This window comes from Saccopteryx leptura, chromosome 3, assembly GCF_036850995.1.
Source record: "Saccopteryx leptura isolate mSacLep1 chromosome 3, mSacLep1_pri_phased_curated, whole genome shotgun sequence".
Lineage (NCBI taxonomy): Eukaryota > Metazoa > Chordata > Mammalia > Chiroptera > Emballonuridae > Saccopteryx > Saccopteryx leptura.
This window is the reverse complement of record NC_089505.1, coordinates 368,421,480-368,438,938: the sequence shown is the minus strand read 5'-3', so window position 1 is coordinate 368,438,938 and position 17,459 is coordinate 368,421,480. Positions and strand designations below refer to the sequence as shown.

Genomic DNA, 17,459 nt, shown 5'->3' with positions numbered 1-17,459 from the left:
CTTCAGGTGAAATTTGTCTCCCTGGCCTATAAACCAGAAACGTCATTAACAGGAAGCATTGAATGCTAAGAGAGAAACGGAAAAGGGTTTCGTGGGGTACAGGGCAGAAGGGCTTGTCCAGCCCGAAAGCGGGGAGGGGGCAGGACGTGAGCACTGAGCCTGGGAGCGGGGAGGGGGCAGGACGTGAGCACTGAGCCTGGGAGCGGGGAGGGGGCAGGACGTGAGCACTGAGCCTGGGAGCGGGGAGGGGACAGGACATGATCACTGAGCCTGGGAGCGGGGAGGGGACAGGACGTGAGCACTGAGCCTGGGAGCGGGGAGGGGGCAGGACGTGAGCACTGAGCCTGGGAGCGGGGAGGGGGCAGGACGTGAGCACTGAGCCTGGGAGCGGGGAGGGGGCAGGACGTGAGCACTGAGCCTGGGAGCGGGGAGGGGGCAGGGTGTGATCACTGAGCCTGGGAGCGGGGAGGGGGCAGGACGTGAGCACTGAGCCTGGGAGCGGGGAGGGGGCAGGGTGTGATCACTGAGCCTGGGAGCGGGGAGGGGACAGGACGTGAGCACTGAGCCTGGGAGCGGGGAGGGGGCAGGACGTGAGCACTGAGCCTGGGAGCGGGGAGGGGGCAGGGTGTGAGCACTGAGCCTGGGAGCGGGGAGGGGGCAGGACGTGAGCACTGAGCCTGGGAGCGGGGAGGGGACAGGGTGTGAGCACTGAGCTGGGTTCCCTTGCAGAGCAGGAGCTGTGGTGAGGTCTGGTATTCAGCAAACAACTTCCCCTGGTCAGCACGGTCAAGATAGTGGCGATGGGGTTTCCTGTGGGACAAGGAGAGAGGGGCCGGGGGAACCGTTTCTTGGATGCGTGTGAGAATCGGGCACATAGGACAAGCAGATTCCTGTGCTAGTTACTGAAAACAGACTGTTTGAAGGCGAGCGTGGAAGCAGCGGTGGGCAGGGTACAAAGCGCTAGTGCGTCTTCAAGTCTCAGTGTTGACACGGAACACATCTCCAGACAAAGGAGGGGCTTTGTTAGGACGCTGAGCCCCCGCGGGATGCGATTTCGCTTTCCCGAGCACCAGCTGCTCAGCACACCTGGACAGCAGGGCGCCAGGCGCGGACCGGAGGGAGGGCAGGGATGACACAGCCCCCAGTGTGACCGTCCCTCTCCAGCTGGGGTCCCGCTGCTCCAGCCCCCCCCCCCCCCCAGCCGGTGTTGAGACAGAGCACTGCCCCCCTGCTCAGAATGACTCCGGATCCATCTGTTCAGGGAACGGGGTTCTCAAAAGTCCTGCAACAGAGAAAATATTTTTTAACTAGCGTTTTTTTTTTTTTTTTTTTTGGCAATTTGGATTTTCCCCAAAGTTGACTACATACGTCCCTCCTGTTTCGCATGTCATACAGACATCCTGTCGACCAGAATACCATGGAGCCGAAATGGAAACTCGGCTTTAACCATGAACTGTTCACTTCGTGGTGAGAGTCCCTTTCTGAACTCCGGGAAAGGGACCGGCTTGACCACTGATTCTCTGGGACTTGTTCCTTTTGTAGGTGGAAGAGGCACTCAGTGAAGTCGACTTTCAACTCAAGGTGGACCTGCACTTTACAGACAGTGAGCAACAGTGAGTGTCCTTGAAATCCCTGAATTGTGGTACAGCGTGTGTGTGTCCCCTGTCCCCCCCCACACTGCCAGCCCGTCCACACCTCTGGGGTCGTCCTCAGGGCCACCAACCTCGGATCGTTCTCAGGAGTGTGCCGGGTCGGCGTTGGTGCTGCTCTGCGGCCCAGCTCCGCCAGGAAGGTGGGCTAAGCATGTCTGCCTGGCTGTCCCAAAGCCCTGCCTTGTAGGCACAGGGCACGCCGGACCGCCCAGCTGTAGTGCCGGCACCTTCGCCTGCCTGACCCCCCCCCCATACTTCTCCAGCGCAGCATTGATTAGGCCCTTCATTGAATGACGCTATGAGGCGGCAAAGCTCGAGGCTCCTTCTGAATCACAGGCGGCTGGGCCAGGACCCCGTAACTTTGTAACTCTACCTGCTACGGGGCGTCAGCCATCTGGGAATGGAAAGCCCTGCTGAGGACATAAGCGGTGGGCAGCTCTCCTCTTTCTTGTGACTTCCTCCACTGTGCCCACGTGCCACAGCGTTTTGATGCCCTCGTCTGTTGACTCGGGCGGCTTTCGTTTCTCGGCTCTTGTAAAGAATGCCGCGAAGTGAGCATGGGGCGCATATCGCGTTTCAGTTACTCCCTTCACTGTGCAGCCTCTGATCAACGCCTGCTGTGTGCCACGCACCGTGCCAGGTGCTGGGGACATGCGGCCCGTTTGCCACGTCTCCTGACCGGCAGGAGTTCAGCAGACACAGACACGGGCCCCAAGCAGGACTGAGCTTCTGCAGGGCAAGAACGCACGTGCGGAAGGGGGTGCCAGGCAGGGCGCCCCGTTAAGACGAGCCTTGAGAAGAGTCTGGGTGTCCTTCCACCGCTGACGGTGGGCGTGGGGACGCTGACGGTGGGCACAGGTCCCAGATCTGCCGGAAAGCAGCTGTGAGGTCTCTCGTCCCTTCTCTGAGCCTCGGTTTTCTTGTCTGCCGATCTCGGGAAAACAGTGTCCACCGGGCAGTGCTCGCGGGGCTGGGTGAGATGACGCACGTGCAGCGGGCGGGCGGGCGGGCGGGGCGAGGCTGTCCGGCAGACCGCCATCGCTCACGTGAGCTCACCCGCTTGTCCTCCAGGCTGAGGGACGTGGCAGGGCCCCCCGTGATCAGCAGTCGGACGCTGGGCTTGCACTTCCACCCCCGCCACGGCCTGCACCACCAGGTCCCCGTCATGTTCGACTATTTCCACCTGTCGGTGATCTCGGTGACCGTCCACGCTGCGCTGGTGGCCCTGAGGCAGCCCCTGGTCAGGTACGGCACCCTGAGCCCTGGGGCTCGAGACGGGCCCTTTCTGGTCACCCGTCCACGCTGCGCTGGTGGCCCTGCGGCAGCCCCTGGTCAGGTACGGCACCCTGAGCCCTGAGGCTCGAGACGGGCCCTTTCTGGTCACCCGTCCACGCTGCGCTGGTGGCCCTGCGGCAGCCCCTGGTCAGGTACGGCACCCTGAGCCCTGGGGCTCGAGACGGGCCCTTTCTGGTCACCCGTCCACGCTGCGCTGGTGGCCCTGAGGCAGGCCCTGGTCAGGTACGGCATCCTGAGTCCTGGGGCTCGAGACGGGCCCTTTCTGGTCACCCCTCCATGGAGGTGCACGACAGGGACGCTGATCAGCCCAGACCGGAGAAGCATCTCCCAGGCTGAAGGTCAGGCCCCGAGCCTCGCTGAGGGGCAGGGGCAGCTAGGGACACCAGGAGCTAAAGGGACAGAGGCAGGGAGCCCTCGACTGATCATCTGCAGAGTAAAAGATCAGACCTGAAAACTCGGATTTTTTCTAACTGTGCCTTATCTGAGAAGTCACCAAATTCTCTGAGCCACCCAGTCTTCCTCTCGGAAACAGGAACGCTGACGGGTCCTGTCCACGTCAGGTTTCAGTGGCTCTCACTTGAGGACCGTGGCCCGGCAGTGGGAGGGGCTCTCTTCCCTCCCAGCTGTGCCCTGGAGGCCCACGGAGAGAAATTCACCATCAGAGCTCCAGCCCTCGGGGACAGGGGTAAAAATAGAACTGTCTTCTGTCCTCTCTTTTTCTCTCCGGAGGGAACTTCTATTCGTTAGCGTCAGTGGCTGGGAACAAAGGAGACCTTGAAAGTTATGGGAAATACCTGTCACACTGGGCAAGCTCTAGTTCTGTTTTGCTTTTGTTTGAGAAAGGCCATTTTTGAGGTATCACTTAAACCCAACCAGAAGAAAGCAGGTGTGAAATGAAAGTGTCACTTCAAAGACCCTTTCCTGTCCCTGAAGCAGACTGGGGAAAAATAATTCACGGTTTAACCCTCCTGGGTACAAGTGGATTTCAGTGGGTGGGGCGTGGGTTCAGGTCCACCAGCAAAGCTCTCCCAGGCAATCTGTCCCCTGAATGTGCCATCAGCATCACTTGCTGCTCAAATATATAGCCTCTGTTTCTTCTGGGATGTCCCTTGCAGCTAAGCTGGGCACTTGCTTCAAAGCTCAGTTAGAAACCCATCGGAGTGACGACTGTATCATACTCGGTTGTCTCTGTGGTGTGACGAACCGTCGCTAGGTCAGTACACCTGATGATTCTGCAGGATGTTACTACGTCTGGGGTATTATCGACAATAACTACCACGTTCATTGAGTCCTTGTTTGCCAGAGACGGTCCTTAAAGCTGTCCTTGGCTGCTCTCCTGACGTCCTCACAATAACCCCACAGCAACAGAGGCGCCAGGGCACTTAAAAACGACTCCCTTGTCACAGAGCTGCTCCTGGGGTCGGGCCCTGGCCAGCTTTCAGCCACTTGGCCGTCCATCTGTTGACTTGAGTGACATCTCTAACCGTTCACCCGGTTTGGCTTATAAACTGTTCCGTGCTGGCCGGCCAGCACTCACCTCCCTTGTCTTTCATCCGCCTCTCTCTCTCCGGACCAGAGAGTGCTTTGACAGCAGGGGGCTGTGCCTGGATCACCTGCCACCTGCCACCTTCACCCCTACTCCCTGCCTGGCACGTGGCGTGAGCCCAGTGAAGAGCTGAATAAGTGAATTAAGTGGACGGATAATGTTAGCTTTACTTCCCTGACGGAATCTTCCCCAGACCTGGGGGTCTCTCAGGTGATAACCTCCCACAAGTATCCCTTGAGCGCCCTCCCTGGAAGATGATGCCACTTCCAGCGCTGTTCATCTTCAAGATCCCGTGCCACTGGAGACTTTGCGTCTCCCTGGGGGGAGTAGGTCACGCCTGTAACATAGCGTTTGTGACATAAGACAGTTGACCGTGAGGATAGGTAATAGAAGAGACCATTGGAAGGAAAGAGGAAATGCGTATCAGGAGACCTTGTCATTCTGTCAGTTGATGAAAATCAAGAGGTCAAAGATGGTGACCACAGACCCAAAGTAAGATGAATTTGTGTGGTGGCACTGGCTTCCCGAGTCTCCTTCGATCCTGCATTGGATGGTTGCCTTCACGCCCGTCCGCTGGCCTGTGTGACGACTTGCAGAGCTAGGCAGGGTCAGTGTGTCTGTGCGTGGAGCAGATGGCAGTGTCTCTGACTAGCACCGACGTTGTGGGTGCTTCATCCATGAAGGCGGTCGCCGGCATCCACGACCCTATCAGCACCCCCCCCCCTTCTAATGGACATGCCGTGTAGGCTCCCCACCCACACCCCCGAGGGGGCCGACTGGCTGTATGACCACTTCCTCACCTTCTTTTCCTCCTCCTCCAATTCTCCCCTCTCCAGCTTTACTCGTCCGGGAAGAGGCTCCTGGCTTGGTAAGGGTGGCCCAGACGCGGGACCGGAACAGTCTACCCTGTCTCTGGAGAACCTGGTCTTCGGAGCCGGATACTGCAAGCCGACTTCCTCAGAGGTAAGGGCAGCATGGGGCAGTGGGAGGGCAGACAGTGGCCCCAAGACAAGCAGACTTGTCTCTGCGGGGTGTATGTTCTGTGAGAGTCCAACTTTTGTTAAGTGTCCCATCCACTGCGTCTTCGCTCCGAGGGTCCCTCGCTGTCACCTAGCCATCCATCCATCCATCACTCCATCCCTTCTTGCAGTCACTGCTGCGTTCATCAGACAGACATTTCTCAAACTCCAGGCGCTGGGGCAGGCGCAGGGGATGGGGTCCTAGGGGCACCTCTTCTGTGCTGACCCTCGAAGGCGATGGTCTCTCTGGAGGTCGTGGGGCCTGTGGTGTGGGGCGTTCCCTGGACCGTGTGGTACCCTGGGAAGCTGGTCGGAGCTGAGCGGGATTCAAGCCCTGGCTCTGAGCCTCGTTTGCTGGCTTCTCTGAGGCTTGGTCTCCCCCCTGCAGGGTGGGGTGGCGCGTACTCAGTAACCTCCCGGGGCCGTGTGTGCGTCCAGGGCCGCCATGGTTGTAGAGCGCTGCCCGATTCACTGAGCGGAAACTCTGCCCCCCAGACTCTTCCTCCACAGCCAGCTCCAGGCGTCTCTGTCCCTGCCACATTGGGCTCTGAGTGGCTGGGGACGGAAGTCATCTCCTTTGGGTCAACATCCCCGGGCGGGGCCCAGCACCAGGGCTGGCACGCAGAGCGGGTGCTCTAGAAATGTGCATCGAACAGGTGACTGGCACCGTGCGTGACTGGTGTTCATGTCGGAGGCGGGTGGTGCCCCAGCCGAGACACATGGGTGTTCCGTCCTGTCCTCGTAGACAGAAAGCGGTGGAGGGACAGGACAGGGATCTCAGGTGGCGTGTGGGCTAGGGGGTTGCCCTTCGAGCCTGGTCAGAAATCCAGGCCCGGGGTGGGGTGGGGTGTGGCAGGCTGGGAAAGCAGCAGCTCCCTCAGCCCACACGGTCCTGCTGCGTCCAAGGAGCCCGAGTGTGACCCCACCAAGGCCCTGGTTGTGACAGGAGAGAGTGGATTCTGGATCCAGACACCTGCTGTGCTACATGCTCTGTGACTTAGGGGGACTCCTTCTCCCTTCCTCAGGTGCCCCAAACTGAAATAGGTAACTCCTCTATGTCAGAGAGGACTTCAGGAGTTAATATGTGTATATATATAAAAAAAAAAAACAGGACAGAAATAGACTCATAGCAGCCATGTGATACAGCATCTTTTAAAGAAAAATTCTCTTTTCTTGGCTATTTTTGGAGATGTGTGCCAAAGAAGGCATCCTTGCCTTTCCCCGGAGTCAGAAGAAACGGCTCACTGGCGGGGGTTCAGCCGTGACCTTGCTCCCGAGCTCAGCTCTGCGGCTTCATTGTCAGGACCTGGGTCTCATTCACGCATCGTCCGCCTGGGCCCCGGCCAATTCTGCGGGCCCAGTGCCGTGTGCGCCCACCCCGGCCTTCCCACCCGGCAAGGGCTGCCAGGCAAAGACTAAAACCCACTCTTCCCCCTTCCCCCTCCGCCCCCGCCCCCCAGGCGCTGTGCCTACAAATCCCCAGGAAGCCTGTGCATTAGCAAATCACCCTGGAACCCCATAGCCTGCAGCCTCAGCTGGGGGATTAGCGAGCAGGTGTTCCCTTCCAAATGAGCCTCCCTGTGCAGAGGCATTTGCAGAAGCTGGAGCTGAAGAGCAGAACAGGGCGGGGGTGGGGGTGGGGGGCGAGGCGGGGAGGCGTGGGGGCGGGGGCGGGGTGGGGGTGGGGGCGGGGTGGGGGTGGGGCTGCGATGTGCCTCGTGCCTTTGTCCTTAGCCGCTCTCACCCTTGCAGCCCTTCTGTCCTGCAGCTTGAGATGTCGCCTTGGAGCTAGGGCTTTGCGTCCCCTCCCGGTGCCACAAGCCAAGCAGCTTTGCCCTCGCCCTCGGGGGACTTGATTCCCCCTCTGACTCATGGCTTATCTGTGAAGAGTGATAGGCCTGCCTGCCTCGCAGGGTTGCGGAGATTAAATGAATAAAGCGCACAAAAGCCTTGAGCTAAGAGCCTGTCATGAAAGTGCTCCATAAAACCCTCAGCTGGTCTTACGTGTCTTTCAGTTTACCCACATAATTAAATAGAGCGATAAATAAATCGGATGTTACTCTGGGAGCGCCAGCACGGTCTTGAGGGCGGGAAACCGAACGGAGGGGCGGGGTCGCGGAAGGAGTTCTGTGCTTGGCTTCCGCGCTGACTGGCGGTGTGACCCTGAACCAGACACTTGTCCCGTTCCCCCCCCCCCGCCCCGTCTCGGTTTCCCATCCTGTCCAGAGAGGGTTGGGTGAGGTCGTCCTGGAGGCCTCTGTGCTGTGTGGCTGTGACATCTCTGACACTGCCTGGTACCATGGGGGACGCTTGACATGTGCCTGATGTGTTAATCCAGAATCAATGGCATGAACACATGGGTGCGCGCACACACACAGACACACACACACACACACACATAGATTTTTTTTTTGAAAGATTTAAATTTGTTTTAAAGAATTGTCTCGAAGGATAGTTGAGGCCAGCAAGTTCAACATGGGCTGGTTAGGTCAGCACGCTGGATACCTGAGAAAGAGTTGCAGGTTGTGTCTGAGGACCTGGACTTAGCAGAAAGTAGAAGGCTGGCGTGCAACACCTATGTAGACACTGCGGTGTGGTGCCGAGAGCTAGGAAGCAGGTGGGTGGGTGGGCCGGGGCCGCACCCTGGAGGGTCTCCAGGACCAGGCCGACATGCGTGGTGGTGGCCCTCTCAGACTCGGCTTCTCGCAGGCCCCATGCGGAGGGGACGAGAAATGAGGACACAGCCTAGGTAATGCTGGGAGAGAGTGCACAGCCCTGAGCCCGGTGGCCCTCCTCTACATGACTTCCTCCAGAACCCCGATAGTGAAAATACCCAGCGACCGACCCACTGGCTTTTGGGTGACAGCATGGGTGGTGTCCACGTGTGGGTGAGCGCGTGCGCACATGTGTGAGGGCTTCTCCAGGCGCTTGTGCCTGTGTCTGCACGGGAGACGGCGCGATCCTCACAGGGTAGCTGTGCTCTGTTTGGTACCCAAGCAGCAGACTAGCAGCCAGGGCGCACCTGTGGCCCTGAGGTCTCTCCTTTCCTCTCTGTCCTCGGTGTCAGGTCCTTGCTGGTGCAGGAAAGAGCAGAGCGGCAGGTGGGAATCCTGGACACTGGGGAGGAGTCACCAAGGGCCTCCCCGAGTAATGTGGGCGACCCCTTCTGGTGTACCTGCCCTCCCTTCTTCCTCCTTCCCCAAATCTGGCCGTGGACCAGATGTACCCCGACATTGCAGGGGAAGAGGGGGCAATGCAGACAGCCGAAAGGCTGGCAGACCTGCCTCACGCCCCAGTGAGCTGGCTTGGGGGGTCTGTTTCATGGCTCAGCCTGTCTAACCTGCCTTGTCGGATGCAGGTCTGCGCACCGCCGACACCTGCCCGTCAAGCTCCACGGCTTCCCTGCTCTCGGTGTATTTGTTGGCACAGACTCAGACATCGGAAGCCCAGCACCTTGACACTTCTCAGGAGTGCGCTGGCGGCGACTCAGCGCAGGGACAGGCGGAGGGAGCCCCCCCTGGGGCCGCCTGGTCGTTGGGGATAGTGCAGTAGTTATTAGCCCAGGGTGCACCCCAGGATCTCCTGGGAGCTTCTGTAGAATACAGTGCGTGTCTGAGCCCCATTTCGAGGTTCATGTCCAGCCCAGCGAGAGGGAGGTGCAGAAAGCAGTGCTGTAACAGTCTCCCAGGTGGTTCTGACATGCTCCCCGGGCGAGGTCTCCTGTCTCCCCCGGTGGCTCTGACACGCTCCCCGGGCGAGGTCTCCTGGAGTGGACCAAGAGGCACCGACTTGGGAGTTGGGCGTGCATGGGTCCGAGCCCAGAATCTATCACTCTGGTCCTTGAGCTCGGCCCCTCTCTGGGCTGGAGGCCGTGCGCACCCACAATAATGAATGTGGAGTCGGGGTTCAACTCCGGCACTGGCTCAAGCCAGGGGGGTGGCTCGTGCCTGGGAGAAGCAGCTGTGCCTCCGTGTGTCCTCCTGGGCTCTGCAGACGGCAGGAGTCCTTCCTCCCAAGCCTCCCAGCTCCCATCCTCCTCGGACCGCAGGCTGCTCAGGAATCCCTTCTCTGGGTCGCAGATGTCCTCTTGCTCCCTGTGATCACGGGCCCTTTGTGTTTCTGCCTCATTGCTTGTTTTCTGGCCACCAGACTTTGAACTCCTGACTGGGGGCAGAGACGACTCCCACTGTGTCGTTTCAGACCAGCAGGTGCCCCGGAAACGGGCCTCAGGTGGATAAGCATCGCCATGTGACGCCCGATGCTCTCTGGGCTGTGTCCTGTTTAATGTTCACGGTAACCCTCTGGGTTAACATCGCCACCTGCGTGCTGTTCATAAGGAAGCCGAGGCTCGGAGCTGAAGACCGGCTCGCCTCGCATCCCTCAGTGGGAAGCAGCAGAGGGAACCCGTGTGGCAGACCCTGGCACCTGTGTGCCTACCCCGGGGATCCGCACGGGGCAGGAAAGAGCCCTGTGTTCCCGGCCTCAGCCTCCTGCACTGCTGCGCCCTGTCTGCCACTCGCCTCCCCCTCCCTGCATCTCTGCAGAATGGTTCCTCCTCCTAACTAGCAGAGATGGCCCCTGAGACGTCCCTGCCTACAGCTGCTCCGGCCGAGCAGGTGTGAACTGTGATTTGAGCACGCAGCTCTTCATTGAATTGTTCAAGACTTGGCATGGGTTTCTGGAAAAAGAATGATTTTCCTTCCTGCCCTGGATGTGGTGTAGAGAAATCCATATTGAAATTGAACTCTGCCATTTAGTAGCTTTTGTCCTTGAGTGTAAGTCAGGGAACCGACTGAGACGCACTTCCCTTCCCAGCAATGCTTGCCGCCGTCAACGGGCAGGACACTCCGTCACCTCTGTGATGACAGCTGCCCAGGGCGGGTTCCAGGTTTAGCAGTTCTAGAAACTACAGGAGCAGTGGCTATTGGGATCCATCCCCCCCAAAAATATCAGCCTGTTCTCCTGATCGGAGTCCTTCTTTCCCTGAAAAATGAGCAGGACAGAGGAATATGCCAGACCGCACGCATTCTGTCTCCGATGTTATGCATAATTGAATGTATTTGATAGTTTCTATCATCTTGAAAAATCACTTTACAAATATTGAAATAATAAAAGAGCTATCAAAGCGCCATGGTGTAATATTACCTTCTGTTGCCATGGAAACGGAATCACTCGCGTTCAGCTGGGTGATTAGCGATGGCACTTGCTGAAGATCGCGTGTGGGGTTGGCTCGGGAAGCACGCACGCGGCATTTATCATCTCCCGCGGAGTGTTGAGCGCGTGTCTACTTACGTTTATTGTGGGGACGTTAGAAATAGTTTTTGTGCTTTATCCTGGTCTGCTTCTATTTTAATTTTTCAAAGGACGTAGTGCCAGGGTCTGGGAAGCAGTTTCTTGGTTGTGTTGTGTATTCTGTCTGATTTGTGCGTGTGTATACGTGTGTGTGTGCGTGTGCATGCACATTTCTGGGAGGGAGGGAGGTCATTGGCTGGGTTGAACAGGACACTCACTAACGGCAGTTGGGCAGCAGAAGGGTAAAGGAACACAGAGCGAGCTCGGGAGGAAGCCCAGAGGCGGGGCATGGCCTGCCCGTTTTGTAGAGGATGCCTTCTCTGTGCTGGCATAGCGTTTGTGACTAAGTGGGTTAGAGCCCTCACCTGTCCTCCCTCCATTCCTCCGGCACTGCCTCTCACACCGACCCGCAGTGATGTTGGACCCAGAAGTCACGTGCCGGTGATCTTTCCTGACCTCGCCTATCAGCACTCTCGTTACTGCCTGTCCCAGAAACAATGCCCTGCCAGTGACTCTCGAATAAGTGTATCCATGAGCAACGTGGGCTGGTCATCTCAGACACTGTGACCTGCGAAGCAGTGTTTGTGTCCGGCTTGACACCTGACAGTGGAGTCTGTGCTCCTGTCACTCAACACATCACCACCACTCACGTTTTTACAAGATCACACGGGGCGGCTGCTTGGCCAGCTTGTACAAAAACACGTCCGTCCGCCTGACCGAACTGGAGAAGCCTCATGGTTTTCCTCAAAATCGGAGCCTGCCTTCAGATACGAGTGTCGGCATGATGCTGTGTGTCCGAGAAGCGTTGGGGTTTAGGATCACCTTGACAGGCTAAATTTTCCTTGTTCCGTGTGAGCTGCAGAACACTCTTAATTAAACATTAAGAATCCGACGTGTGGGCGGCTCGCAAAACTGCTGAAGGTTGCACACAGTTCGGGGAATTCCTTCTAAGGAAGAACAAGGAGAAGTGGAGTCGTTGGAAGGAAAGTGCGCACGCTGTTCAATGTTTGACCAGCAGCGTCGGCATCTTTACCCGGGGAATGTTCCAGGTCTTCTTCTCTGAGCTGGTCCCCTCCCCGCTGCTTAAAGAACCTACTGTCCACACAGTCCTTGCTCACAGGCACAATCAGAGGCTTTGCTGCCGTCCCGACGAGCGGAGGGCCAGAGGGGCCTCTGTGCTTGGGCGGCGGCAGGGAAACGGGGTTCTGGTTCCCCCATTTCTTCTTCTTTCTACGCCTCCATCTCCACAGCTTGGAGAACAGGGAGGCCAGTGTGTGTGGTTGGGTCACCGGCAGGGTGGCCGATGTCAGCACTCTGCGGGCGGGGGCCCTCGGACCCGTCCCTTCTTTGCATCGTAGAGCCCCGCCCGCTCCCCCCTGGCACCTGCGAGCTGGCGTGCGTGCCTCCCTCCTGCGTGCCTCCCTCCTGCGTGCCTCTCTCCTGCGTGCCTCCCTCCCGCGTGCCTCCCTCCCGCGTGCCTCCCTCCCGCGTGCCTCCCTCCCGCGTGCCTCTCTCCCGCGTGCCTCCCTCCTGCGTGCCTCCCTCCTGCGTGCCTCCCTCCTGCGTACCTGTACTCAGTCATTCGTTCTTGTTGGGGGCTCCCTGGTCGCCAGGCACTCTGCTAAGTACCTTCCTTCCGTTCCCTGCTTCGTCCCCTTCCCTGTGCCCTAGGGCCTGAGGTCACTGCTATTCTTACTCCTGTTTTACACACGATCCCCCATACACAGCAGGCTGTATGCCACGTAGAAAGCGCTCACTGGACCTGACAGAGTGTTACCAAAGGATCCACGGTCCACCGATACAGACCAGCCTTAGAATCAAGTCAGCTGCCCGAGCCTCACTTAAGAATATAAATGCTACCACTTTGGTGGCCATACATTTAACAACTTGACCTTGAACCCTGAGGCCATTGCAGCCACAAAAAAAAAAAAAAATGCAGCAACATTTGGTCACCATGTGTCAATCCGCGTATTCCAAATTTTACTTAAAATGGGTTCAGATTGTCTTTGGTCTGTTTGTTTTGATAACTATATGTATATATTTTAGGAGACTCGATTCTTGGCCCTCTGAACAGATTCACTGATCTGCGTCTTTGTCCATGAAGTGGCACACATGTTACGGAGTTGATTTAAAAGTCCCAAGCCAACAGTGACCCATCATGCGGATAGTCTTATCTGGGTTTTGGAGTTGTGACAATCATGTCGGGAACAAGCATACACACCTCGAGCTGTTCTTACAGAGAACGGAGCATTCTCACGTGTTGGGATCCATGCCGTGGGCTCCCGCTTGCCTGAGTCCTCTCTCCGAACAGACTGACCTGTTTTCCGCAGGGGCTGAGGGAGGAACTGGCGGTGGTTGGGCGTGTGGACTCTCGGATCAGTCATAACTCAGCCCTGGGTGGCTCGTCTGACTTTGAAATAGACAGTCTGCCTCCTTCTCCCCCTTCTTGCTCTTAGATGTGATTCTGGGGGCTCTCTCACTCTCACCTAAACAGTTTCCGGAGGAATGAGGAGCCGCCTGTGTGTGTGTGTGTGTGTGTGTGTGTGTGTGTGTATGTGTATGTGTGCGCGCGCTACCAGCACATAAAATCTATTTGCAATGCTCACCGGTCTGCTCCAGTCTGCATTTCAGGTTCCCAAGGGAATAAGCCGTATCTGGAAAGCCTGCTAGAAGTTCTGAGGGCAGAGACAAGGATCAGAGTCGCGGGAGAGACCAGAACTCACAGGAGGAGAGCCACCCGCCATGCCGACTCTGTGCCGTCCATCGAAGGAGCTGGCGATGCCTGTCCTAGTTAAAATCCCCCAGTGCAGAGCTGGACAGCTCTAACCCACCGTTGGCGATGCCTGTCCTAGTTAAAGTCCCCCAGTGCAGAGCTGGACAGCTCTAACCCACCGTTGGCGATGCCTGTCCTAGTTAAAGTCCCCCAGTGCAGAGCTGGACAGCTCTAACCCACCCTTGTGACCCTCTCCAGCTTCCACAGGAGAAACTGTTAGGATGGTCACAGCGTCCCAGGGCCGAGTCAGTCCAGGAGAAGGACAGCTCGCTCCTGCTGCTGACAGCGTCTGTGTTTATGAGCCGGGAGCTGGCCTCTTGAGGGTGGAGGTGATAATCACTGGACCCTCCCCATGCTGCATCCTGGGTCCTGTTTATCGGCTGGCGGTCCACCTTGCCCCTCCCGGCCCCATTATTCCTGTGCTCACTGTCGTGCCCTCCACTGAGCAGACACTAACGCGGGTGAATCCGGAAGAGTACCCTGGGGGGAGGGGGCCGTAGCGCTAGGTTGTGGTGTTCTGGGATTCGGTACAGTCTCCTGGCAATGATGGCGCCAAGGGCCATTGGTTTAACCTCTCAGGCCCAATCCACTTTTGAGAATTGGCATCCGGGATTCCAATTCCCTGCAGATGTGGAGGACCAGACACGAGGACCAGCCAGACTCGGGAGGCAGAAAACACACGCCTGGCTAGCTCCTAGGACAGGACCCCCGCACGTGTCTCGCCCTTCCGTATGTGTCTCTCTCTGGGTGCCGGGAATCGGTGCCTGGTCTGCCTGGTGGTTCAGACCATCCACGACCGGGCGCCAGCCTGTCTGTCCAGCATCACCTCCTGCCTTTCTGTCCTGGACGCAGTCACCTCTGCAGCACACGGCTGATGCTGTTTCCCTGCACTTCATTCACCCGTCCACTCCAAGTCTTTGTTTATGAAAGTTCCTGTGCTGGGCCCACTCTCTCTCCATCCCTTCTTTAAAGATTCAGCTGCAGTGTCACCTCCTCCAGGAAGCCTTCCCTGCCTACCCCATGGCACATTGCTAGCACCCTAAGGTTTCTTCTGATATGACACCACATTTCATCACAATGATGTGGCTGTGGTCGCTTGGTTTCATCAACTTAAGCATATTGTCCTCTGGGGGGCTGGGTGGGGTGTGGGAGGGGGCAGTGTAGGCTCATCTCTGAGGCTGACATGTTAAGCACAGAGGAAACACCAACTGTAGAGCAGTTAGGATCATGAGAATAAATGGAATGGAACTGACCCCATGCCTTGCTGAAGAACATTAAAAAAAACCCCACAGGACTCCCAATTACACTTGTAATATATAAAAACCCTGTTCTCCAAAGTCAAATAGATCCATAGTGACAATGGACACTCTTCCCCCAAAGTGCATCCGAGGCGTTACGGTAACTCGGAGGATGGTTGTGAATTATTCCAAGTGAGTATATCAACGTATCTAATCACGAAGGAGTTATTAAAGGGTCAAGCAGGCCAGAATCTCTCAGCGAGGTAGGAATTGACCAATTTACTAAAGAAAATGCCATCACCGAAGTATATCAGTGGACGGGTTCACGTGGAATCCCTACTGATAATAATCACAAGACTAATTGGACTGTGTGTGTGTGTGTGTGTGTGTGTGTGTGGTGCTGTTTCATTCTTACTCTTTCTTGCCCAAACCAGGGCACTGTCCACGGTGCTGGAGCTGGCCAGTAGCAACGGCTGAACTTGACTCCCGACCCTCAGATGATTCCTATAATTCCAGGTCCCCCCCTAAACTTTTAGGGGACTCTATTGCTTTGCCACACACCAGGGACGCCCACAAAGTGTGCCCTGCAGCGGCTTTGAAGTTCAGAGGCAGCCCCATGCTGCGTTTGCCTTGCCTGAGCCCTGCCGTATTATTTAGAGTTTCCTTTCAGGGCGGTCGGAAAGGGGGTTTGCTAACCTGTTCCCTCTCTGCACCGCCCGGAGCGGAGCGTCTGTGCACCAGGCATCTCAGCCCTCTTCATGCAATCCTAGTGGAGGGGCAGCGGCTCTCCCTCCCTGCCCCCGCCCTGCAGGCCCGCGGGGCCCATGGACGGCTTTTCCTGTGGCGTCTTCCTCACTTTCAAGGCGCGGTGCTGGTGAGTGATTTACGGAGGAGGTCTGCTTTGTTTTGTTCCGTTTAAAGTAGTCATCTCCAGCCATATATTTTTGTGTTATAGGGTTTCTTTTTGGATTAGCATTTTCACTTGATATGATCTCAGTAATCGTATTGAAGAAGCTCTGTGAAGATTCCTGGCATCTTCTTTGTGTCTCTCTTGAAAAAACAAAGTCCATGATACTGGTAGCTAGTCGTAAAAGCCAGACTTGATCGCAGACGCCGTAGGGCCTCTCTGGTGGGACCGGGGACACGTTTCTGAGGAGAGACCAGCGATAAGAAGGTGGTGTTGTGAGCAGGGGGCAGGGCCAGACACAGGAGGTGCAGGGCTGCTCGAAGCGCACAGACGAGGGACCCGCAGCTGCTGGAGCTGCAGGCTTTATTTTATTTGTCCGCTGTCTGCTTCTCTTTCGGCCACGTCCCAGCTGACGGTGTCCCGGCAGGACTTGACTGAAGGCAGGCAGAGCACGCAGACCCGGCCTGGCATCTGTCCGTGGCTGGCACAGTTCCCAGAGGCCCGTGCCCCACGCTGAGAACGGCCTGCCGCCGTTGAGCACCTGAACTTGGGCTTCACTTCCGCTGCAGGTGTAACAGTGACCTTGTGAAGTCATTAGATGCTTTGAAACACCGTCTCCTGTTCTGGGAAAGGGGAATAGGTGTTCCTGTCACTTTACTATTTGGTTCGATAAGGAATATCCTCACGACATGATAACTGATCAAAGCAAGGAGCAGAGAAATACCCAGAGCATTTGCCCACTGGTGAGCGTGTCTGCGTGTGGTTTTAGGATGTACCTGTGTATGTTAAGGGCATGGGCCCACCTCTGTGTACATGTCCACATGGACATATTCTAGAAGGATCTACAGGAAAATATTGGATTCTGGGGGCTCGAGGCATCCTGTATTGTATTTTCCTGGTAATATGGAGATGCGTCTGTATTTATATTTCATTTTGAAGACCGGAATTGGCTCGTTTGCCTTCTGTGGGGCCCGCAGGTTGTCAGATGCAGTGAAGCAGGAGGGGGCTGTCCATGCTCATAAACGGGTTTCCACTCTGCTCCCCAGACCTGAGGAGGCCGCCCACACCCTGCTGTGTGAGGCTCTGCCTGGGTCACCACCCTGCTCCCCAGACCTGAGGAGGCCGCCCACACCCTGCTGTGCGAGGCTCTGCCTGGGTGTCCACCCTGCTCCCCAGACCTGAGGAGGCCGCCCACACCCTGCTGTGTGAGGCTCTGCCTGGGTGTCCACCCTGCTGTGCGAGGCTCTGCCTGGGTCACCACCCTGCTGTGCGAGGCTCTGCCTGGGTCTCCACCCTGCTCCACAGACCTGAGGAGGCCGCCCACACCCTGCTGTGCGAGGCTCTGCCTGGGTGTCCACCCTGCTGTGCGAGGCTCTGCCTGGGTCACCACCCTGCTGTGCGAGGCTCTGCCTGGGTCACCACCCTGCTGTGCGAGGCTCTGCCTGGGTGTCCACCCTGCTCCCCAGACCTGGGGAGGCCGCCCACACCCTGCTGTGCGAGGCTCTGCCTGGGTGTCCACCCTGCTCCACAGACCTGGGGAGGCCGCCCACACCCTGCTGTGCGAGGCTCTGCCTGGGTGTCCACCCTGCTCCCCAGACCTGGGGAGGCCGCCCACACCCTGCTGTGCGAGGCTCTGCCTGGGTGTCCACCCTGCTCCACAGACCTGGGGAGGCCGCCCACACCCTGCTGTGCGAGGCTCTGCCTGGGTCTCCACGCTGATCTCTGCTCTTCCTGCT

The 17,459-nt window shown here is 57.5% G+C and overlaps 1 protein-coding gene across 1 annotated transcript in view; it reads left to right on the top strand.

The window, feature by feature from the left end:
• The window catches only part of FAM135B (family with sequence similarity 135 member B), a 213,858-nt gene that overhangs the window by 159,491 nt on the left and 36,908 nt on the right, over positions 1 to 17,459 (top strand). The window contains exons 5-7 of the mRNA XM_066379568.1: positions 1,543 to 1,613; positions 2,724 to 2,897; positions 5,331 to 5,457. Of these exons, the coding sequence (XP_066235665.1) occupies positions 1,543 to 1,613; positions 2,724 to 2,897; positions 5,331 to 5,457 (372 nt within the window). The remainder of the gene's footprint in view (positions 1 to 1,542; positions 1,614 to 2,723; positions 2,898 to 5,330; positions 5,458 to 17,459) is intronic.